Source organism: Chiloscyllium plagiosum, unplaced genomic scaffold, assembly GCF_037043375.1.
Source record: "Chiloscyllium plagiosum isolate Xiang-an unplaced genomic scaffold, Cpla_swu_hap1 HiC_scaffold_4, whole genome shotgun sequence".
Taxonomy (NCBI): Eukaryota; Metazoa; Chordata; class Chondrichthyes; order Orectolobiformes; family Hemiscylliidae; genus Chiloscyllium; species Chiloscyllium plagiosum.
The window spans coordinates 46,864,857-46,890,749 of NW_028270142.1; the positions used below are offsets into that span (position 1 = coordinate 46,864,857).

The 25,893-nt window shown below is 38.8% G+C and overlaps 1 protein-coding gene across 3 annotated transcripts in view; it reads left to right on the forward strand.

The window, feature by feature from the left end:
• Positions 1-25,893, forward strand: part of znf236 (zinc finger protein 236) — a 159,325-nt gene that overhangs the window by 68,054 nt on the left and 65,378 nt on the right. For all 3 annotated transcript variants that reach the window (XM_043688634.2, XM_087986227.1, XM_087986228.1), the window contains 5 exons: positions 10,293-10,553; positions 11,792-12,057; positions 15,955-16,044; positions 20,050-20,201; positions 25,114-25,217. In XM_043688634.2, the coding sequence (XP_043544569.2) occupies positions 10,293-10,553; positions 11,792-12,057; positions 15,955-16,044; positions 20,050-20,201; positions 25,114-25,217 (873 nt within the window). The remainder of the gene's footprint in view (positions 1-10,292; positions 10,554-11,791; positions 12,058-15,954; positions 16,045-20,049; positions 20,202-25,113; positions 25,218-25,893) is intronic.

Below are 25,893 nucleotides of genomic sequence, written 5' to 3' on the forward strand. Positions count from 1 at the left end.
AGTTTTGCTTTTCAAATTTCAAGTAAAAAAAGTGATACATATGTCCAGAACCATTTCATAGAACAGGTGATAATTTCACAAAAAAAAAGATATTTGGGAAACTTAATGCACATCTGTCACAATCAAAATATAGCTGCTTTACTATATTCAGTCTTCCAAATACTTGTGTGGATCTTGATGTGGCCTCTTTTAATGCTGCTTGAGCCTTCAACAATTCCTTTCCTGTCTCTTTATAATTTGCCTTGTTCTTTTTACCTTCCAATGTCTTTCCATACATGACATTCAGACTATTGCTGGATTACTGTTCCATAGGCTTGAACTGCCATCCTCCAGAGTGGCCAGCCATTATTTGTTAGCATGGCCAAGTCTCCATCCACCCCTTTTTGTTTGCCTCAACGCCACAGTGTGTGCCAGTTTTTTTGGTGTTTGCAGGCAAAAGCAGACAAAAACAAATGTTGCATATCTAATTTTCTGTGTTTTCATTTATGCTAGTTCCTGATCTGACCCGTTGAAAATGAGCGTTAAAGAATGCTATCTGATGTGGAGAATCCAGAAGTGAATTTAGAGAGTCTCGTATTGATACATGGAAGCAGGGAAAGCACAGGGGCATGAGACAAATTCAACTCTTTCAAAGGGACACGATGAGCCAAACGGTTGCCTTTTGTCTTCTTAATTTCTGTGACATTGATAACTTATTTAGCTCTCCTCTTCAGAACTTGTTTTGGTTTCTTTTGCTTTTACTAATTACCTGGGCATCTACCTTGTGGCTTTTTTGAGTTAATAACTTTCTTTTAAAGTACACTCCTTTAAAATTTGCAGTACAAATTCACTTTCACTCTAGTTGTGCATTGTGCTCATTTCTAGCCTCTGCAATATGAAAACAATGAATGTGAAGACACTGGAAGAGGTATAAGATCAATTTGCAAGTTCAGTATTAAAACTGAGTGGTTGCACTTTTCAAGGAAGTTGAAACAGGAAAGTTTTATTTCTTGAAAAAAGAAGCCTTGAATGTGACCTGGTTGAGATATTCAAAATTAACACAAGATTCAATTGGATCAGTATGGAGAGTGGTTTCCGCTTACATAGAAACTAGGCCTTTCAGGCTTGCCCCACCATTCAATCTGATTATGGCTAATCCTTGATCTCAATGCCATATTCCTGCTTTCATGCTCGACCCTTGATGCCTCTAAAATCTAGAAATTTATGTATCTCTTTTCTTGAATATATTCATGATTTGGTCTCTGCAATCTTCTGTGGTAGAGAATTCCACAGGTTCACTATCCTTTGAGTAAAGAAATATCTGTTGAACTCTGTCTCAGGATAAAGGGCAGGCCATTTAGGACTATGTCCCCTGGTTCTAGACTCTTCATCCATAAAAAGAACACCCTGCACATTTTTCATAGCCCTTTTAGAATTGTATATGTTTTAATCAGCTCTTCCCTCATCCTTCTAATCTCTAGTGACTACAGGGCCAGTCAAAGCAAGCTATCCCCATGGGACAGTTTTATCATCCCAGTGCAGACCTATGAACTGCTGCTTCACTCCTTCTGTGTTGAGTAAATCTTTCTGTAGAATTTCCTATCCTCGAGATAAAAACTGTCCGCAATACTCCAAGTGTGGGATGGTCTTACCAAGGCTGTGTATGACCCTGCACAACGTCCCTACATTTGAACTCCAATCCGCTTGCACTGAAGGCCAATATACATCCAAAATTAGTGGGCGTAATAAATCCAACAAAGAATTCAGGAGGATTATTTTTATTCAGAGTGATGAGAATGTGGATTTCATTACTGCATGATGTGGTTGAAACAAATATTCTAGATGCATTTCAGAGGAAGCTAAATGAGGGAGGAAGAAATAGAAGGCTATGCTGTTAGGATGAGGCACTGAATATTAAACACTGGCATGGATTGGTTTTGCCAAATGATCTGTTCCTGTTATAAATTCTGTGTAATTCTACACAAAATGTAAATACCACAAATAGCTATATTGTAAAGGGAGTTTAGCATAGGAGTGAGGGAGGAGAACTGTTTTAAGAAAAATGTTTAAAATTAAAAAGTTATAGTCCACGGGGAGAGAGACTTCAAACAGAGTGAGACTTGACGTGCTGTGTGATTCAATCCATGCATAACAATTGAGGCAGGATCTGTGCCAACATTCAAGATTTAATGGGGTTGATGGATGAAGGCACAGGAATGTGGGGACAGAATTGTTAAATATGAATAACGTTATTTGCTTGTATGGTCTGGACTCCTTGGGTTTAATGGTTATTACTACTGCTGTAAGTTTTGCATCAGCAATCCTCCAATCTGGTCTGTTGAGCATCCCTAATTTTGGTTACTGTACTGATGTTGGCCGTGCCTTCAGCTGCTTGTGCCTAAAACTCTGAACTCCACTCTCTAAATCTCTTATCCTCTCTACTACTCTTTTCTCCTTAAAACCATCTCTAAAACTTGTCTTTTTGACCAGGTTAATTGTCAACCTGACCTAATATCTCCTTTTGTGGCATTGTGTCAAATTTTGTTTAACACTCCTGTGAAGTGCCTTGGAACATTTCTTTCTTATTATTATCATTAGTATTATGTCACTAAATGAATATAACATTGGAATAAAGCTCAAGAAGAGTGAAGTGCCAGCAAAGCAAAAACAAAATCTTATTAGGAGTGTCAGTTACAAAAGCAAAGTACTGTGGATGCTGGAATCTCAAAGCCAAATCTGGAAATTTTGAAGCTGCAGTTCCTGGAAGCCTGAATTTCAGACCTCAGGCCTGGGGCTGTTGGAGTATCCATGAGGCTGAAAGTGGATAGCACAGAAAGTTGATTACTACAAAGGCTAAGACTCCACAAGCAAGAAATGAATAGGTGACCGCCACATAGAGTAACAGGACAAGGTAGAGAATGCAAAAATTCTCTGTGGCCATTCCCCTGCAACACAGATGTACTGTTTGGATACTATAAGGGGGAAATGACCTCACAGAAAAATGGAGTTTTTCTGTGAGGTCATTTCATTGCAACAGCCAGTTCATTGCAACACAGTTTGCTGTGGCGCACAGAAGAGGAAAAACAGTGGGAATAATAATTAGTTATAATGTAGTAGGGGCATTTGGCATTCAAAAGTAAGGGGAATAGATGAACAGTTCTGTGCAGCAAATGAGACTCCATGACTTCTGGATGCTGCAGGATATTCTGAGGTGGGAGGATGAGCAGCCAGTGGTCGTGATAGACATTGTCCCAGTGGCATAGGTAAGAAAAGAAATGAGGTCCAAAAAGCCAAATATAGGGAATTTGGAAGCATGTTAATTGGGACCTCAAAGGTAGTAATCTTGGGATTGTGACTAGTGCTACATGCTAGTCAGAATTGAAATAACAGTACAGATCTGATCAATACATGACTGTAGAGATGGTGTAAGAGTGAAGGTTTCAGATTTCTGGGACGCAAGACCGATTCTTGGGTAGGTGGATGTGTTGCACTCGGACCAGAACTGATGATGTAGAGAATGTATTTGTGAGTGTAGTCAGAGAGCATTGAAACTAAAATGGAAAAGGGATGAAAACCTACGCACAGAGACCGATGACAGCGAAATAAAGACTAAAACAAAAGATAGAAAAGTGACAGGCAGGTAAGTTTAAGGGCTAGCAGTGAGCAGGACCACAGTGAAAGGAACTAAGTATGCAAAAAATACTAGTCTTGAGGCCTTGTACCTTAATGCACAAAGCACTTGTGATAAGATTAATGAATTTGTTTATGAATAGATGTAAGTGGGTTTATGATAGTGGGTATTACAGAGACATGGCTGCAGAGTGACTCGGAATAAGAAATAAAAATTCAGGGGCTTTCAGTTTTTAGCAAGGACAGACTGAAAGATAAAGGAGGTGGAATAACACTACTGATTAAAAAGGAAATTCATGCAGTTGTGAGGAAGAGTATTAGCTCTGGTGAAATAGAATCTGTGTGGGTTGAGCTCAGAGACACTAAGGGGCAGAAAGGAATATTTTGGGTTGTATTAGACCCTCAAACTCTATTCCTAACATTGGGCAAAACATTAAAAAGGAAATTAGAGATGTAAGTAATGAATAAAATAACTGGCTGTAATTATGGCCAACTTTAATCTGCATACAGATTGATCCAATCAAATCAGTAGTAATACTCATAGAGAAAGAATTGAGAGTGGATATGGGATAGTTGATGAGTCAATATGTAGAGGAACTAACTACAGAAAAGGCAGTTCTTGACTGGGTATTATATAATGTGGAAGGAATAATTGTGCAATGGCCTTGAGGGAACAGTGATCAAAATAGGATCATTAAGTTGGAGAATGATGCAGTTGTTCACAAGACTAAGATAATGATTTTAAGTAAATGAGTTCACAATAGTATAAGTCCTAACCTAGTTATGATAAATTGGAGATTGTTATTTAAAGGGATAATGGTAGATGGGCATTTAAAGAGCGCATGGACAAACTGCAAAACATATTCCAGTCTATCATAAAAAATAAAACAGGAAACATGGTCAGACAATGGTTTACAAGGGAATTTAGACAGAATTATTATTTAGAAAACAAAGAGACTGGTTGATTAAGAGCGGGAAAATAGAGTATGAGAGTAAGCTTGTAGGGAACATACAGACCAAAAATGAAAACTTCTATCAGCATGTGAAGAGAAGAAAGATGAGTAAAAATGAATATAGGTCCACTATAGTCAGAAATGGGAGAATTTATAATGGGGGATAAAGAAATGGCGGACCATGAAATACATAGTTTAGTTACGTCTTTGCAAAGGAAGATGCAAATGACATATGAAAAATATGGGGGAGCACAGATCTAATGGGTAGGAGGAATTGAAAGAATTTATTAGTAGGAAAATTGTGTTGGGTAAACTAACAGGATTAAAAGCAGATAAATCCCCAAGGCCTGAAATCCTCGAACCCATAGTACTTAAAGAATGACTTTAGAAATAGTAGATGCGCTAGTGGTCACCTTCCCAAATTCTGTAGACTCTGGATTGGAGGGTATCTAATGTTACCCCTCTATTTAGGAAAGGGGACAGAGAGGGGGGCAGATTATAGATCAGTTAGCTTTCCATCAGTGGTCGGGAAGAATGCCAAAGACCATTACAAATCATGTAATAGCAGAACCATTGAAAGGTTGTGACAAGATCGGACAGTATTTTCAGCTATTACAAGGGGGCCTCAGCTATTACAAGGGGGCATAGCTTTAAATTAAGGGGGGGTAGGTATAGGACAGATGTTAGGGGTAGGTTCTTTACTCAGCGAGTCGTGAGTTCATGGAATGCCCTGCCAGTAGCAGTGGTGGACTCTCCCTCATTATGGGCATTTAAGCGGGCATTGCATAGGCATATGGAGGATAGTGGGTTAGTGTAGGTTAGGTGGGCTTGGATCGGCGCAACATCGAGGGCCGAAGGGCCTGTACTGCGCTGTATTCTTCTATGTTCTATTAGCATGGATTTACGGAGGGGTTGTTGCGCATGACCAGCATGCTGGATTTTTTTGAGGATGTAGCTTGCAGAGTTGATAAGGGAGAGTTAATGGATGTTCAAAAGCTTTCAATAAGCTCCTACATAAGAGATCAGCTTGCAAAACTATAGCACGTGAGATCGGAGGTCATTACTGAAAAGCAAAGTCAACCTTACCAAAATCTGGGGCTTCTGGTGAAGTAGAATCTGTGTGGGTTGAGCTTAGAAACACCAAGACCCTCAAGTTCTATTTGTAATGTTGGGGAAGGCAAAAAGGAGAGCAGACAAGCAACAGTCTGATATTGTTTGTCAAGTATGATTCAATGACTATAACAATATCCCAGGCACCACCATCACCATCCCTGGATGTATCTTGTCGCACCAGCAGGACAGATTCAGCAGAGGTTGCGACACTGTAGTATATAGTCGGGAGAGAATTACCCTGGGAGTCCTCAACATTTGAGTTTAGACTCCATGAAGCCTCATTGTTTCAGGTTAAACATGGGCAAGTAAACCTCCCACTGATTGCCACATACCATCCTACCTTGGCTGAGGAATCAGTGTTCCTGCATGTTGAAAAACACTTGAAGGAATCACTGAGATGGCAAAGGTGCCAAATATACTCTGGGTGGGGGATTTCAGTGTCCATCACAAAGAGTAACTTGGCAACAGCACACTGATCAAGCTGGTTGGGTCTTAAAGAAAATAGCCTCTGCACTGGGCTTGTGACAAGTGGTGCAGGTACCAACAAGAAGGAAAAACATACTTGATCTCATCCTTACCAGTCTTTCAGCTGGAGAGTGACTGGTAACAGTGACCTTTGCACAGTTTTGTGGAGATGAAGTCCTCCCTTCGCATTGAGAATACTTAATCATGTTTTGTGGCACTATCACCATGCTAAATGAACAGATTTAGAACAGATCTCGTAACTCAAGACTGGGCATCCATGATGCGCGGTGGCCAGCAATAGCAGCAGCAGAAATGTACTCGAGTACTACCTGTAACCTCATGGCCAGCACATCTCTCACTCAACCATTACCAGCAAGCCAGGGAATCAGACCAGGGAATCAACCCTGGTTCAATTGAGAGTCAGCCTGGTACAGCTACCAAACAGGACTACTTTCCTGCCACAGTATAAGCAGCAGGTGATAGAACTAAGAATGCCACAATAAACAATTAGATCTAAGTTGTTCAGTCTCTTCAGTTGTGAATGGTGGTGGACAGTTAAACAACTCGCTGGAGGAGGCTCCACAAATATCCCCATCTTCAATCATGGAAGAGCAGAAAAATCTATTAGGCTGAAGCATTCACAGCATGCCAGAAGTGCCAAGTGGATATTCCATCTCTGACTACACCAGTGGCCACCAGTGCTACAGATACCAGTCTTGAGCCATTCAATTCACTCCATGTGATATCAAGAAATCATTGGAGGCACTGGATACTGCAAAGTCTGTGGGCCCTAATAACATTCTGTCAATAGTACTGAAGATGTGTGCTACAAAACTTGACACTCCCCTAGCCAAGCTCTTCCAGTGCAGTTTCAATACTGGTATCCATTCGTCAATGTGGAAAATTGCCCAGGTATATCCTGTGCACAAAAAGCAGGACAGATTAAACCTGACCAATGACTGCCTCATCAGGAAAGTGATCAAAGGTCTCATAACAGTGCAATCAAGTGGCATCTGCTCAGCAATAACCTGCTCAGTGATGCCCAGTTTGGATTCTGCCAGACTACTCATCTCCTGACCTCATTTTGGACTTGGTTAAATCATGGACGATAGATCTGAATTCCAGAGATGAGATGAGAATAGTGGCACTTGACATCAAGGCACGTTCAAGCCAGTGTAGCATCAAGGAGCCCTAGCAAAACTGGAATCACTGTGCACATTCTCTGATGGTTGGAGTCACACCTGGCACATAGGAAGATGGTTATGCTTGTTGAAGATCAGTCATCTCTGCTCTATGACATCTCAATAGTTGTTCCTCAGGGTGGTGTCCTAGGCACAATCATCTTCAACTGCTTCATCAATGACCTTTGGTCCACCGTAAAGTTAGAAGTGGGGATGTGCAATCATGATGAATAATGTTCGCCATCATTCATGACTCCTCGATACTGAAGTAGTCCATATTCAAATACAACAAGATCTGGACAGTAGCCAGGCTTGGGCTGACAAGTGGCAAGTAACATTTGTGCCATACAGATGCCAGGCAATGACCATCTCCAATAAGAGACAGTCCAACCACTGCCCCTTGACATTCAGTAGTGTTACTATCACTGAATCCCTCATTATCCACATCCTGGGTGTTGCCATTGACCAGAAATTCAACTGGACTCACCACATAAATGCAGTGGCTAGGATACCAGGTTAGAAGCTAGAAATACTGTGGCAAATATCTCCCCAAAATCATCTGATATCTACAAGGCACAGGTCAGGAGTGTGAAGGGAAAACTCCCACTTGCCTGGATGGTCGCAATTCCAATAACGTTCAAGATGTTATCCATCCAGGACAAAGCAGTCCACATGATTGGCATCACATCTGCATGCATCCACTCAGTTCGCCACCAATGCTCAGTAGCAGCAGTATGCTACCTACAAGGTGCACTGCAGAAATTCACCAAAGATCCTTAGACAGCACCTTCCAAATCCACAACTACTTCCATATTGGAGGACAAGGGCAGCAGATTCATGGGAACACCACCACCTGCAAAGTCCCCTCTAAACTACTTACCATGCTGTTTTGAAAGTGTATTGCCATACATTTATTGTCACTAGGTCAAGTTATTGGATTTGCCTCCTTAATGGTATTATGGGTCAATCAACAGCAACTAGGGAATTTGGCTAGCGAGTAATACCATATCCCATGAGTGAATTAAAAAGAAAAGGATACAGAACTGGCTGGAAGCAAAGAGTCAGAGTAAATAGATCTTTGTCTGAATGGCAGACAGTGACTAGTGGAATATGCAGGGATTAGTGCTTGGAACCGACCTATTCACAATATATATTAATGATTAAGATGAGGAAACTACATGTTATATCTTAAAATTTGCAGATGAAATATAGATGAATTGGAGGGGGAGCTGTGATGCCAAAACAGACAGGCAGATTATTATCTGAATGATGACAGTTTGGGCATAATGGGACCTGATGCACTCATTCGCTAGTGGCTGACAGTAAGCATGTAGGTGCAGCAGCTGAAGAAAGCAAATGATACGTTGGCCTTCATAGCAAGAGGATTCAAGAACAGTAGCCGGAATGTTTTATGTGAGGCTGTACAGGGTCTTGGTAAGATCACACCTGAAATATTGTGTACAATTTTGCTGTCCTGAACTGATGAAGGATTTCAAAGAAGGTTTACCAGACTGATTCCTGGGATTGACATGAGGAGAGACTGGATCAGTTAGGACTGTATTCACTGGAGTTTAGAAGAACAAGGGGGGAATTTCTTAGAAGCCTATGAAATTTTAAGAGTTAGAAAGGGTAAATGAAGGAAATATGTTCCCGATGACCAGGGAATCTAGATCCAGAAGTCACAGTCCGGCCTTCTGGGATGTAGGCCTTTTAGGACTGAGATAAGGAATTTCCTCACCTAGAGTGTGGTGTATCTGTGGAACACTCTGGCAACAGTAAGCTGTTGAGATTAAAACATGAATACTTCTAAGAAAAATGTAGATATAATTCTTTGGTCTAAAAGCATCCAATAGTATGGGGAGAAAGCGGGAACAGAGTTCTGGTTGGATGATCAGCCATGAATGGTGGAGATGGTTCAAAACACTAAATTGCCTACTCCTGTTTTTATTTTCTCTGTTTCTAAAAGCCAATAAAAATCGCTAGAAATGATCAAAGTCCAGCAACACCTGTGTAGGTGCAGTCTAATCTGCACAGTGTTACCAGCATTTTCTATTTTTAATTTAGAATAGACAAGCTGCTTATCTGTGGGCCATCAAATAAGGTTACAAAAGAAAGCTGTTTTTTTGACGTAAGAGCACAATAGCACAATTTTATTTAAAATAAAAACTTTCAAACATTATTTTCTAATTTGTTAATTAACTACTGTGCACCAGTCTAAATAATGTAATGGCTTTTAAGAGTCATTTCCAGTTACTTAAAATTGGGTTTCTCACATCTGGCAGAGTTGACACTTATTATGGTGCTTTCTTAAATACATTATGGAATATGTTTTATGCAAAAACAATCCTGAAAGGCTGCCTGATATTTCAGTGCATAGCAGACTTTAACTTCATGCTGTGCAAGTAAGCTTGATCAGAAACAGGTCGAAATAAAAGCTGAAGACTAGTGTAATTTGCAATCTGGTTTCTGTTTTGCCCAAAGTATAAAAATTTGACCAACAGTCTCTCTCATTGTTTCTGAGCAACAAGGAGAACACTTAAAATTCAAGGTAAAGGATTATTCACCTGAAACATTTAGCAAATGTTCAATTTGAGTGCATTTCACCTTTACATACCTGTTGAAATTTAGAACTTTGAAACAGCTATTCTGTCCAACTGATCCATGCTTGTATTTGAGCTTCATCTGAACCTTCTCTCAATGCTCTTTACAACTTCTAATCCCTCTATTCCTCTATTTTGGCGTTAAATGTATCTATCTTTAGCACTGAAGTAATTGAGATGAACATGAATTCCAAATCTTTAACTGCTGCATGGGAAATGAAGTTTCTCCTGAATTTCCGGTTGAATTTATTTGTATGATTATACCAGTATGCATTATCACTATAGCTGAAATGAGGGAGGGAAAGTAAAATCTGTGCGAGAATATTCCACTTGGTTGGTGGTGATGGCCAACTTGTTCGTTCTTGTTTCAGATCACATACTGGTGAAAAACCTTTCAAATGTTCACAGTGTGGGAGAGCCTTTGTTTCATCAGGTGTCCTTAAGTCTCACATCCGGACGCATTCTGGCCTCAAGGCTTACAAATGTTTGATTTGTGATGGCACTTTCACTACTAATGGCAGTTTGAAGAGGCATATGTCAACACATAGTGAGGTCCGTCCATTCATGTGCCCCTATTGTCAGAAGACTTTCAAGACTTCTATGAATTGTAAAAAACATATGAAGACACATAGGTAAGAGTCTTTTGACGTCATTTTGAATTTCACTTAGTTACAACCACTTCAATCTTTCTGTAAATGTAGACCTCCTGTGGACTTTGTGCCATGAGGTGATTTAATAACAGTAGAACAGTACAGGGAAACCTCTGCTGCCTATTGGAGAAAAAGTGATGATTCTAAGGCGATGTTGTGTGGAGTCCTGTTGTGCTTTTTGTTTTTGGACACAGATGAATTATTTGAATGAAAAGAGGTTGATATGTGGTTTCAGCATAGAACATTTCCCAGGTCAGCTATAAAATGCAAAGTACATTTATCTTCATTCTGTCCAAGTATCTACCTAATTCAGATGGACTGCAGCAGTTCAAAGAGACCTCACCTCCTCCTTGAGGGCAAATAGGGACTGGCAATAAATGCTGGCCCAGCCAGCGATGCCCACATCCCATGAAATGAGTAATTTTTAAAAAAACCTTAAACTTTGACCTGAATTTGAAGCAGCATGTCATATTTTATGTTCCCAAATCTTATAATCTTTTGAGTCAGATGAACAGTTGATGGAGCAGTTTTGTGTATGTACTCAAACACATCCATGAGTTGAGTTGGAGCCAGCCCATTTTACTTACGGTGTTATAAACAGCATGGACTGCATGCTTTCATTTGATTAGTTGGAGCTGAACAAGTGATCCAGAGCCATTTTTTTTTTAACTAACAACGATTCAGATGATGGAAAGTGGATAGCTTTTGTTGAAATTACAATGAAAGAAAGAACTTGCATTTCTGTATGCATTTTGCAGCTGCAAGATGTCCTGAAATGCTAGACAACCAATGCTAGACAAGTAATTTTTTTAGTGCAGCTTGAGGGAAACCTAAGTAGTTGCTTTTAATTCTTGAAGACTAGGGACATACATGCACCTAACTTGGTACAGCTAAAACTTTTCTGATGAAGGTAAAAACAATGAAAACTTAATTTAATTTGTTCTTGAAATGTGAGCAGCATTTATTTCTCATTCACAATTACCCTGCAGGACTTATACATACTGTGCATGTCCGGAGTCTTTTGTAAACTAAACTTGACAGGATTGGCAAATTCTCATCTCTGACCAGTTTTTGGTTTCAGCCTGTAACATCTGGTGATCTAATATGGAATAGTCCAGTAACTTAATCATTAGGCTACTGTAAAAGGGCTTTTTGCTTTTTCTACTTGAGACCAACGTTCTATATCCTGGCAAATTTGCTGAAATTTCTTCTCTACGTAGGTATGAACTTGCACAGCAGATACAGCAGCAGCAGCAACAGCAGGCATCATTAGATGATGATGGCTTAGTTGAACCTATGGAACAGCAATCTGACTCAACTAATGGCCAAACGCAGGCTCACCTTCAACCTGAGGAACTGCAGCCATCTTCGACAGTAAGCAATGATCAACAAACCTTGCTAGGTCTGAGCCAAGAACAAGTTGTGGGATCTCAGCAAACTGGTCTTGGCCAACAGCTTGCAGACCAGCAACTTGTCCAGGATGAAGGTTGGTATAAGTCTAGCAGAAGTTCACACTTTTTAAACATGCTTTTAATATTGCAACCAGTATTGAAGTTTAGAAAGGTCGATAGTTTTTCTTTCTTTGAAAGTAGTGAAAAGTCCAGAATATCTCTGGGCTTATCCCAAACTTTGGCAGGAGATCATTGTATTCTGCATTTAGATCTCTGCCCAACCATTTTGGTGCAGCTCTTCTATGCTCTGTCCAAAGCCTTTTTAGCTTCCTTAAAATGTGGTGCCCAGAATTGGATGAAATACAAGAGTGGGACCAAAAGTGTTTTATTCTTAAGTTCCTGGTTTTCATATTCCATGCTATATTTTTAACATGCTGTCTCCAATATGCTTTATTAACTACTTTGCTAACCTGCCTTGATACCTACAAATGTTTGTGTACTAACCAACTGCCACGGTATCTGTATTTTGCAACCTTGTTAAAATTATGCCATAGCACATGTAATGTCTCTCTTGTCATTCTTCCCTTTAGAATGCATTAGCTCAAAATTTTCTGTCTTGAATCTTATCTGATGTGTTTACCATTCTACCAGCTTGTCTGTCTCCTCGTAAAGCCTTTTACTAGATTCCTTACTCCGTCCACTTCAAAATTTTTGATTTTATTTATTATTGTCACATGTGCCAAGTGACGGTATTATTTTGCATGCTATCCAGGCAAATCATACTTTGCATAAATACATGGGTAATAGAACAGAATATAGAGTAAAGTGTTTCAGTTACAGAGAAGGTGCATAGACAGATTAACTCTAATGTATGAGAGGTCTGTTCATAAGTCTGATAACAGCAGGGAAGAAGCTGTTCTTGTATCTGTTGGTTCATGTTTTCAAACTTTTGGATCTTTTTCCCGATGGAAGAGGGTAGAGGAAAGTATAACACGAGTGGGAGGGGTCTTTGATTATGTTAGCTGCTTTACCCAGGCAGAGAGAAATAAAGACTGAGTTAGTGGAAGGGAGGCTGGTTTGTGTAATACATTGGGCTGCATTCACAACTCTTTTCGTAATTTCTTGCAATCTTGGGCAGAGCAGTTGCCATACCAAGCTGTGATGCATCTGGATAGGATGCTTTCTATGGTGCATCTATAAAAATTGGTAAGATTTATTATCGACATGTTGAATTATTTTAGCCTTCTGCGGAAGTACATGCATTGGGTGTGCTTTCTTGACTGTAGCAACCATGTGGATGGACTGGGAGAGATTTGTGGTGATATTTACTCTCAGGAGCTTGAAGCACTTGACCATCTCCACCTTGGCATTTGTGTCTTCTACTAATTTTGAAATTGCTATGATCCTCAAATTCAAGTCATTATTGAATATAAATGACAGGAGGTGCTTTTGTGCTGGACCATGGGGAAACAACACCAAATGCCTCCCACTCTAATCTGAACAACAGCCATTCGTTCCAACTTTATTTTCAGTCCCTCAGCCAATTTTGTGTCTGTCTTGGATCATAGGGTATATCCAAGCAATTCTTTTGGATTCAGTTAAATATAATTAAGAGAAGACTCGACAACCACAATTTGCTTAAATGTGATGATAAGAGTAACAAATGGAAAGGAAAGGAGAAAAAGCAACCAGTCTCACTCCCTGCTGCCCGTCGGGGATCCCTTGATCGACAGCTGTCAGGAGGCTTCGGTTTGTTCCTGGCTCTGTTTGTGATCCTGGCCTGAGGCGAACTCCAATGCTCGGAATGAAACTCTGTTTCTTATACAGTTTAACAAACAGTATGGAAACAGCTACAGAACACAAACAAGTTGCTGTTGCCATCCTCGGTTAGTAAAGGAATGTCTGCAGGACTCCTTCAAGGTCATGCAGCTGTCGAATATCATCAATCACTTTAGTTCTTCAGCCCATCATATGCAGTGTCCATGCTATTATTGTCCCTTTTACCACATGGACCTCAATTTTGCTTAAAACCTGATATGTGTACTTGATCAAATCCATTTTGAAAAAAACATTTGCAAAGCATCAACTGCCTTCTCCATTACCTTATGAAAAAACTCAATCAGATTAGTCAAACTTCATCACTGTAAATATATAATATTCCTTTTGCTCATTTTATTAAAATAAAAGTTTATTATAATTTTAAGGTTTCAAAAGTTTCAAGTGTAATTTAGCTTCTGTTTATTTGGTAGACTTGAATCATTGATATCTGTTGTTAATTATTTAATGAAAATATACTTTTCAGCAACTATATAGTCTATCTAAATTTTAACGTAGCACAATACCCTGTTAATACATAGTCAATAAGAAATCCAATATCCCTTAATCAGCCAGTGGTGAGAATGTGGAACTCACAATCATGTGGAGCAGTTGGAAAGAATAGTGTACATTCTCTTAAGGGAATGCTGGGTAGAAAAAGAGGAAGGAGGAAAAAGGACAGGCTGATAGAGCTAATTAGGAGAAAACTCATATGGAGTGTAAAAAGTGGCAGACATTCTATGCAATAATTACGACATTACAGCAAAAGCCAATCAAAACTGAATTGAAGTAGTTCTCACAACAGTTCTGAAATTATATATTTTGCTGTCTGTCTGGCTTTGTTCTCCATCCCATAACCCTCCTTTTCTCTCTCCATTGTGATGTATGTATGTCAAGTCCCAATATTATCAAACATTTGAGCCTGTCTATTAAATTGGCTCAGGACGTTAATTTGTACCAATCCATACCACTAGATGGTGATGGAGAGACTGACATGCTCCTCCTCATTTCTGTTTGAATCACATTATACAATGGTTAATCAGAGAAGCATTGACAGTAATTCCATGTCCTTCGCAATCCCTTGACACCTAGTTTCTGGATGAGAAAATATTAACTCTTTTAAGCTGGTATTTTTAGTCTTCCCGGCATTACCTTCCTTCAGCAGCAACGAATCCACATTTGCAAGTTAGCCTGAATTTATAGAATTGAAACAAATACTTAGTTTAAACTGGTCCATGCCCATGCTTATGCTTGACATGTGGCTCTACTCTGCCTACTAGATCTATCCACACTGACATGTCTTTCTAGATCTGATTTTGCTGCTGGTTGAGAGGTGCAAAAATATCCTAGGTTGACTGATTTGTTATTTTCATTTAGTTTTTGGGAAATGCTTTTCATTTTCTCCTTGGAGCTTTGGAATTCTGATGTGAAAATATCAGGCGTAATTTTGATTCCTTCTCATCTCTGGTGCACACAAATGGAGTTCAAAAGTGCTTTGCCAATACGCCACAAAAAAAAGTTATCAAATAAAGTAATATGTAAATTTTACTAAACAGTGCACCAAAATAACTTAACATGATGAGCATAAATTGAGAATGTGGAAACAAAGATCAATGTGCCTACAGCTTTTCCAATCATTTAAAGTAATTTTAAATACTTTTACATCTATTTCTACTTAGTTTAAATAACTTTAAAGAATAATAATATAATTATCATACAATAACTATCCCATTTACAACTGCTTTATTACAAAACCTTATTTACATTTAATTAAAGGTATTTTTGTTTTTATCAACATCCCACCTTGATATAGTTGAACATATTCATTGGTACTACATATAACGGTAGCTTTTTCTGCATAAACAATGCAACGACTAAGGCTGTATTCAAATGCTGTATTGTGAGATCCACACAACATGAAGAGATGCATTTGAAGAAGAAAGTTAAGTACCTGAAGGATAAAGAAGGAGATGAATGTATAGATACGGTGAGATGACAAAGGGTGGGCAGAACTCAAATGGAACGTAAACACCAGCTTAGTCCAACTGGACCAAATAGTTGTATCTATGCCATAAGTTCTATGTAATACATATTCTTGAATTTTTTTTTACTTTGATCTGCCTTCACAAACAATATCAAATTGATTGTTTTGTTTGGTATTTATTTTCCTATTCTAGATGCCTTTGTGACAACACAGCAGAATATCAGCCAGTTTGATCAACAAACTATAACACAGCAGACGTTTGATCAACAGAGCCTGGCCCAAGGTTGTAGTTAAGATCAATTTGGTGGTCAATAATTGGAACTTTATTTGAATTCCTCTAGTAATTGTTGGAAATGTGTGCTTTGATTTAAATGTGAATTAAAACATTGAACAAAGTTATACTGCACATTGTTTTTGGTTAGCATGCCTTGAACTACACCCCTCCTTCAACCCAACAACGAAGGGGATGCTAGTTCATGGTTCTGATGAAACAATCTATACTGCATTGTAACCTTGAATTGAGCAGTTTAAAAATAGGCTTAACTGTCAGAGTCAGTCGTGAGGACCATGGTCATCATTTCACAATTGTTCAAGTGCTGCATCATTTGGGGTTTTAGTTTTCTGTATTGTCATTGTTTTTCCTGTGTACTAAGGGGCTTTTTGTATTAATTTGGAATTGTAGCACAATGGTTTTGTTACTGGATCAGTAAACCAGATGCCTAGACTAATGATAGAAACATGAGTTTAAATTCCATCATGGCAGCTAGGGAATTTAAATTCTGTTAGTTAAATAAATCTGGAATAAAAGACTAGTACAAGCATCAGTGACCATGAAACTATCAGATTATTGCAAAAACTTGAATGTTTTTAAGGGGAGAAATTCTGTCATCCTTACTCATTCTGGTCTAGTCTATACTAATATGGTTGGCTTTAATTACTATTCCAAAATGGACTAGTAAGCCACTCAGCTAAGTTTAAAAGACAGGACAACACTTTCTTGAAGGCAATTAGGGAAAGGCAGTAAATGCTGACCTAGTCAGGAATGGGAACATCATAAAAATGAATATAAATGATTCATTTCTAATGTTGCAACTTCAAAATATTATTTCAGGCTTTGCAGAATTGGAGTGGTTTATCATTTTCCATGTCTTTATTGGTGTAGTTTTATTTTCCAATACAGTATCCCAATTTCTTAAGTTAATTAAACCAGCTTCTGAGACTGTTTAACATGCCAAGGAATTACAGATGTTTGAAATAGGAACAAAAGTGGAGAGCTCGGCCATCCGGTTTGCTCCGCCATTCATTAAGATCATTCTTGATCTGTCATGCTTTGAATTCCACATTTCCACCTTTTGATTTGCCTATCTGGTGAGACTGTATCCACCTCAGCCTTAAAAAAAAATTCAGTGACAGTTTCCACTGCCCTCTGGAGGTAGAGAGTTCCAAAGTTGCACAACCCTCATGTGAGGAAAACAAAATCTCCTCTCTGACTTAAAAGGGTGGCCTCTATTATTAAATAGTGTCCCCTAGTTCTGGATTTAACAGAACAGGAAACATCCTTTCCACATCCATCTCAGCAAGATCATCCAGTATCTTAAATACTTCAATCAGATCACCCCTCACCATTCAAAATCCTATCTACACTTCCCTCATGAAATGATCTACTTAGTCTAGGTATTAATCTAGTACAGTACATCTGAATTCCCTTCAAATCATTTACATACTTTCTTAAATTAGGACAGCAAAACTTCACACAGCATTCAAGATGTGGTCTCATTAATGCCTTGCATAACTGAATGTTATGACATGTGGTAAACCCCTCTGCAAATTTAAGCCGCAATACAAAAAAGATTCACCCTGTGCTGTAATCTGTTAAAATTCGAGAGGCAAAGAACTGTCCCCAAAATCACTATTTAAAGTCTAACGGAGAATATTAACTGACAAATATTTACAACTCCGTTCTCTTAAACTTACCTTTTGCCTTTCCCTGTACAATACTGGTCCTATAAAACTCCTGATTACGATTTATAAAAAAATCTAATCACGTTTCAAACTAGCCAGCTTTGCCGAGTGGCCTCTGTAGATTTTCCTCTGTCTTTTCTTCATCTTAGGGATTCTGTTTCACAGGTCTTTGATAGATAAGGTACCTTTAAGTGAGCAGATCTTTCTGCAAGCAGTTTCTCTAGTTGTTGGTGCTCGCTGCTCTTTGCCGCTCTGGGTAACTGTTCAAAATGTCCGATATTTATACCACAAAACATCAGGTCATTTCATTGGTTTTAATATTGTCAAAATATTAAGTTTTGTATCTTGGGGCATAATTTAAACTGGCCAAATTCAAATTTGTTTTTGTATCCTGGCAACACAGCTCTTAGCTATTTCGACCAAATGTTACATTGTTACCTTGTTCCGGACTCTTTGTGCTTCTCTAAATCCTTGCTAGCTTTTCAGTTCTCTTAAAGGTACAGTACCCCGTTATACCTTCATAACACTGAAGCAATAACATTTTTCAGAAAAACAAATTGCTGGAGAAACTCAGCACATCTGGCAGCATCTGTGCAGAGAGAAAAACAGTTTACGTTTTGAGTCCAGTGAGCTCCACCCCACCCACCCACCCCCTTCAGAATTGACAGCATCTAGGAAAAGTGGTATTACACTGTTGACAAGAATGAGTGGATAGTTGAGATGGAGCCCAGAGAGGGAGAGAAAAGAAACAAAATAAATGTTAGGCAGACAAAAGGATAGCTGATTGTAAGCCAGGGAAGAAAAAAAAAGACTAGATAGGTGGGATAATGGGAACTATGAATGTATGAAAATGGGATGGCTGTACTGAAAGCAATCTAAATCATAACAGAACCTCAGGTGTAGGGATGGGTACAAGACATGGAATGAAGTGTTCAGACTCTAAAATTATTGAACTCGGTTGGGTCAGGAAGGCTACTAAGTTTCTCTAGCTTGAGCTGAGTCTTGTTGGAGAACTGCAGCAGGCCTGAGACAGAAATGTTGGCATGGGAACATAGTGATGCCTAGAAGTGATAGGCAAATGGAAGCTTGGTGTTCCACAAAGCAGTCACCCAGTCTGTGTTTTGTCTCCATAGTGTGGAGGAGACTGCTGTCTCCTGTCTAGTGTCCTACCCACCTATCTGCTCACTGCTTTTTCCCACTACCCATGTTATCAGCATATACGCCACTTGTTCCTAGATGCTATCCAATCTGAAGATGGTCAGCAGACTCAATATCAACTTTGTTTACTCTCCACAGATGCTGCCAAACCTGTTGAGTATCTCCAGTAATTTATATTTTTGTTTCAGATTTCCAACATCCATAGTTCTTTGTTTGATTCTTACTTTCATGTTTGATTTCTCTGATAGTGAAGGAAAGTGCCATGTTAGTGTTGACTACGTGTTGTATGCATACTAACTGTGATTCATATCCCATCTACCAGTTTATGGTGCATTAGTTTAGAATGGCATTGTGATGGTGCAGATATGATGGGCTGAAGGGCCTGTACCAGTGTTGTACTGTTCTATGTTCAGTGTTCTTGGCACCTGAACACCCAAATTCTGTTGCATGTCAGAAATCTGCAGTCGTCTTCTGTTTAAATTATCTTTTTTTTCCTCCTTCCTATTCAAGTGAATAACTTCACATTTTTCCCACATTGCCCTCTGTTAGGTTTTTGTACACTCACTCAATGTATCTATATCCACCTGCACTTACTTTTTTTCTTCACAACATACTTTCCTACCTTTTGTGTCATCTAATTTTGTATTAGATATCTCCTCAAACATAATAATATGTGTGCTCTGCTTTAGAGCAATATTATTAGACAGGAAGTGACTGAGGAAGGTGACAAAACTATTCATCAGCGATAGGCGTAGAGATCAGTAGAGAGATTTACTATGGAAATTCTAGTGTTTGAGACCATGACAGCTAAAACACAGCTGCCAGTGGTGAGAAGAAAGGAATCAGTAATGCGTAAAGATGTCAAAATTAGATTAACAGAACTCATAAGCAGGAAGTAACTTCAAGACTCCAATTTATAACGTGCGTTTAGATCATGTTTATGAAATGACTGGTGTTTTTTGTGAATTGTAATGTTTTATTTTATTGGATTTGATGGTTCTCTTGTGGCTAGTTATGGTGTCATTGCATTTTTTAAAAGAGTAACAGGATAGAGAAGCATACACAGCTATCACTTAACAACTTGACAAATAATTATTCCACAATGTCATTTAAATATCAATTTTGAATGAGTCAAACAAATGAATTTATTGATTTTATTTTTAACTAGGTTTCACTATCGCTGATAGCTTTGGCCAACAGGGTCAGTTTACAGCTGTGCAACAGTTACAGGACTCCAGTAGCCTGGAGTCACAAGCTCTAACTCCCAGTTACCATCAGCAAAGTCTACTTCATGTGCCAACCACAGACAGCATTAATGTGGTGAGTATTAAATAATTGATTTTTTACACTAAATTCTTCAAGATATGCTTCTTGGTCAATCTTTTGAACTTAACTTTGAGAGCTGACTATTATATGAAAGGTTAATTTATGAAATTGGAAATCAACTGTATAAAAACACAATCTAAAATGGGCCCACTAAAGATTTTAGTATCTACAATATAGTATTTTAAATACCCATTATGATCTACAACAATCATAATGTTGAACTTTTCTTCTGATCATGGAAACGTAATGGTACAGATGGTCATTCAGCCTGTAGAATCTGTCATCTGGATAATTATTTAATACACACATGTCCTGCATTCTATCCTATATAACTACCTGCAAATACGTCACATTCAGGCTAAAATGTGGAAGAGTGACCAGTTTCATTCTGGATAAGTTGGACATCTTAGTGATGTGGTTGAAATGCTGATGAGGCTACTGAAAAGGAGCAGATGTAATCCAAGAATTAAAGTTAGACCATTTAGAAGTAAAGTTAGAAAACACTTTTCCAAACAAGTTGGAACAAATCTGATAGTTCCATTAGAAGATGCTGGTATACTTGGAGACTTTTTTGTGGGATAAGGGTATCCACAGGTATAGAGGTTAGGTGGTTAAATGATATAGGTAATGATCAGCAGTGTCGAATATGGCATTGCAAACATGAAGGACTGAGTAGCCTGCTTCTGTTTCTTTGTTCCTAAATTGTGTTTGGAGTTAAGTAAAGTGTTTGATACGGACAGTTATCTGATGTTTCTCTCTAATATTACCAAGAGTACTCTTTACAGTTCTCTTTTCAGTCTCGTTGCACCAATCCCACTATTATATTCAAATTGAAACAATAGAATGCAATTGGTTTAATTCAGCTTTATTTTGAAAAGAAAGCTCAAATTAAATTTTGACTTTTGAGTGCTGATGGTGAACATGCTGTGAGTCATTATTGGTTCAGTAGAAGGTAGGGATGGAAGAGCTTATTCAAGATTTGGTGGCCAATCATGGATCATACATCTGAGTGCACAGATAAGTAGCAGCTGATGTGCAGACAAACAAGGGCTGAAGTAGACTCCAGCCTGCTCCATCGTTTCATAAAATCATGGCTGAGTTGGTCGTAACCTCAAATCCACATTCCCGTCTACCCTGGTAACATTTATCACCTTGTTCAATAGGGAACTACCAATTTCTGCCTTAAAAATACTTAATGACACTACCTCCATTACTTTTTCCGAAAGAGTTCCGAACACTCGAGATACTCTTTGAGAAGGGATTTTGCCTCATTTGATTGAAATGAGCCACCCTTTCTTTTTTAAACAAGGACTCTTCGTTCCAGATTCTCCCATAAGAATAGACATTCTCTCGATGTTTATGTTTACTCTGTTTAGGATCTTTGAATTTCAGTCAAGTTGTCTCCAACTGTTCGAAACTCCAGCAGATACAAGCTTAACCTATCCAATCTTTCCTCATAAAGCTAATCTACCTATTCCAGGTATTAGTCTTGTAAACTTTTTTGAACTGCTTCCAATGCATTTACATCCTTCTTTAAATATAGTGACTAAAACTGCACACATTTTCCAGATGTAGTCTCACCAGTGCCCTGTGTAATTTATGCACCACCTCTTCCTTACAATCAGTTCTCTCATGATTAAATGACAACATTCCATTGGCTATCCTATTTACTTGACGTACCTGCTTACTGGCCTTTTGCAACTCTTGCACTCGGACACTCAAATTTCTCTGCATTTCAAAACTCTGCAATCTCACACCATTTAGATAATATGCTTCTGTTTATTCCTCTTGCTAAAGCTGTCAATTGCGCATTTTTTCACATTGTACTCCATTTGCCAGGGTCTTTACCTATGCATTTAACCTATCCATATCTTTATTTTGCCCTTTTCACAACTTACTTTCCTATTTTCTTTGTGCTATCAGCAAGTTATGTAACCGTATCTTCCATTCCTTCATCAAAGTTATTTATGTAAATTGTAAACATTTAAAGTTTCAGCATGAATTTCTATGGTACACCTCTTGTCACATCTTTCCCATCAAAACAAAATCCATTTATATCTACGTGTTACTTCCTATTAACCAATATTCTTGTGACCATGCCAATATGCTATCCAGTAATCCATGAACAAAATCCACTGGCTCCCTTTTAACAACATAGCACATTATTTCCTCAAACATATTACATCCAATAGATTGGTCAAGTTGATTTCCCTTTCACAAAACCATGTTGACTCTCCTTGGTTACCTTGAATTATCTGAGTGGCTTGCTATAATTTGTTTAGCAATAATTTTTAATACATTTCCTATGACAGATGTTAAGCCAACTGTGGCCTAAAGTTTCTTTCTCCTGGTCTTCCTCCATTGTTGAATGAAAGACTTATTTTTGCTGTCTTCCAATCGAATGAGACTTTCCCTGAATCTAGAAAGTTTTGGAAATTTAAACCCAATTTGTTTTATTTTCTTGTGGGACATGGGCATCACTGGCTGGCCAGCATTTATTGCCCATCTCCAGTTGCCCTTGAGAACATGGTGATGAGGTGCCGCCTTGAACTGCTGAAATCCACATGCTGTAGGTAAAGCAGTGTTGTATCAACAATCTAACTTGCCATTTTTTTTGAAAGACCCTAGGCTGAAATCCATCAGGACACAGCACTTGTCAGCTTGCTGTCTCAGCATTCTTTCACACACTCAAAATTTCCCCTCCATATTATTATTTTGGTCATTCTTTGCTTTTTTTCTTGCATTCTGTCCAAGCTTCTGACCTGTCACCTGTCTTTGCAAAAATAGATACTTTTACCATATGCTTTAACCTAATTTTCCAATTCACTAAAGCCACCTCAGCTTTGTGTGCTCATCACCGTGATCATCGGCACGGTGGCACAGTGGTTAGCATTGCTGCCTCACAGCGCCTGAGACCCGGGTTCAATTCCCGCCTCAGGCGACTGACTGTGTGGAGTTTGCACATTCTCCCCGTGTCTGCGTGGGTTTCCTCCGGGTGCTCCGGTTTCCTCCCACAGTCCAAAGATGTGCAGGTCAGGTGAATTGGCCATGCTAAATTGCCTGTAGTGTTAGGGACAGAGGTAAATGTAGGGGAATGGGTCTGGGTGGGTTGCGCTTCGGCGGGTCGGTGTGGACATGTTGGGCCGAAGGGCCTGTTTCCACTCTGTAATGTAATGTAATCTAATCTAACCATTGCCCCCATTTTTGAAAATGCCTCGGGAGTTCAGTTCATTCTCCGTCAAGCTGAATGTAAAATTCATTCCCATTATAGTCAGGGTACCTTTATTGTAAGATTGTTCGTTAGTTTCATCTCATTGCATGTTATGTCTAGTATATCTTCCTCGATGGCTGCAGAACATGCTGTGGTAAGAAACTATCCTGAAAATTGTGATGAGGTCTTCACCTACTGTACCTTTGCAGGCCAGAGATAGATGAAAATCTGCTGTGATTATTACTATACCTTTCTGATGAGCTCCCATTTTTTTTCCGTTATGGTTCATTGTGCTGTGTGGTTAGTGTCAGTGAGCTTCCCATAAGTGACCTCTCGCCTTAATCATTTCTCATTTCTGCCCAAGCTATTTTCTATTTCCTGGTTTCCTGAAATTGATCATTCTTCTCTATTGTTTAGGTGAAGCCTGTCCCAATGGTACAGATCCACCTTCCCAATACTGGTGGGAGTGCCCCACTAACTAGAATCCACTTACCCACACCAGCCATTGAGTCACACATTCCTGTCTCTTACTTGATTTGCTTATGCATATTTGCAAGTGGCTCAGTTAATTAGCAGTTAGAAGTGTGTGGTGATACATCTTAGTAGAAAGAACATGGAGATACAATATAAAATAAAGGGTGCTATTCTAAGGTTGTGTAGGAGCAGAGAAATGTGGGTGTATATGTTAAAAAACATTATCACATGGCAAGATATTTGGAGAGAACAGTTAGTAGAGCATACAGTACCTTTTGGATTTATTAGTAGGAATCTAGAGTGCGACACCAAGGATGTTATGCTCACCTTGTGTTCTACATTAATTAGACTTCATCTGGTGTATTGTGTACAGTTTGGGCACTACACTTCAGGATGAGAATATATTGGAAAGAGTGCAGAAGAAGAATGGCTCCAGAGAGGAGAAACTACAGTTATGAAGAAAGTTTGGAGAAGTTGAGACTTTTTTTTTCCTTGGCGAGAAGATGACTCTATGACTATCACACCATGACTAAGACAGTTGAAGGGAAATTTTCAAATCAAGAAGAGACTGGACAGTGTAAAAATGGAGAAACTATTCCCACTTGTAAAAGGATTGAGAATAAGAGGACACAGATTTGAAGTGAATGCAATATGTGCAAAATCTTTTTCTCACAGCCAAGTAGTTGGTGTATAGGATATACTGCTTGGAAGTGTGGTAGAAGCAGGTTCACTTGATTGTTTGTTTATGTTAAAATAACGTTCAGGGCTACAGGGAACTGGGAGGAGGATGGCGCTAAGTCATAATGGTCGTTCAGAGAATTGGTGAAGACGTAATAGGCTGAATGACCTGTGGACCGGATTATTTCAACTAGTTGTTCAATACATTGTAGCCATAAAGTGAACATATTTCTGTTAATGATCTAAATCTCCTTATTGATTAATTACTATATTTCTTTCACTGCCTTCTCTGGGTATGAGGGTGTTCTTTTCTTTGTCGAATCTTTCAGCTTCAGTATTGTGAGACAGATGTAATACTATGCATTTTGGCACAAATAAAAACAATTTCCATTCACTAAGTTTGGAAATCACTTGTTTTGTAATGAAAACTGCAAAATTCAGTAACGAGTGTAATTCAATGTTTTAGTTTCAGTTGATGTGATGACCTTTCATAAGTTTTTTTTTAAAAATGACTTTCATATTTTGTTTGTACACATTCTACAGACGACCCGTTTATTGCATGAGCCGTCATCCGGAAACCTGCATCTTCAAAGCCATCGCTCAACATTCCATTCCGACAGTGAGGACCAAGTTAGACGAACATACAGGTTAGAGTCAGTGAGAGCTTTTTTGTGTGTGTTGGCAGAACTTTCTGTCTTAGTTTATTTTATACTGTTCTGTTCAACTTTCAATGTCATCATTTCGGGTCAATCATAACCTGGCTCAATCGTCAGACATTTGCAGAGAGACATGGGTTCAGGTCAGAATTGATCATATAAGTGCCTCAAGTTTCAATCCATTATTACACTTACGGAAGAAACGGTAAAGCTAGCTGCTAACTTTCTCTTCAAGTGGGCATAGGGGAATTTCTATTGCATGACCTTGAAAAGAACAGGGTTTTCTCCCGGTAAACCCGCAATTGAAGATGCTAAAATTATTCCACATTTTTGGAGAGAATAACCAGGTAATGTTTTCTTCAAAACAGTGTCCCAGCCATTTGCCCAGTGTAGGTCCTACTTCTTTAGCGTAGAAGTTGTGATGCCGGAAACATTGCTGACAACTTACTCAAAGACCCCATTCCGAGATTTGGGATGGGAATCAATGGTTGGCAAAGCAATGGACAGAGACTGCTGCCCTGTTGCACTTCCACCTCCTGTCACTGTTCCAAGGAATTTTCACCAGCCAGTGAACATCAAGTGCGAAATGTAAATTAAAGGCAACACAAACTTTCTAGTAAATGACTGATAACATTTTAAACTTTAAATTAGTGCAATTGGCTATATG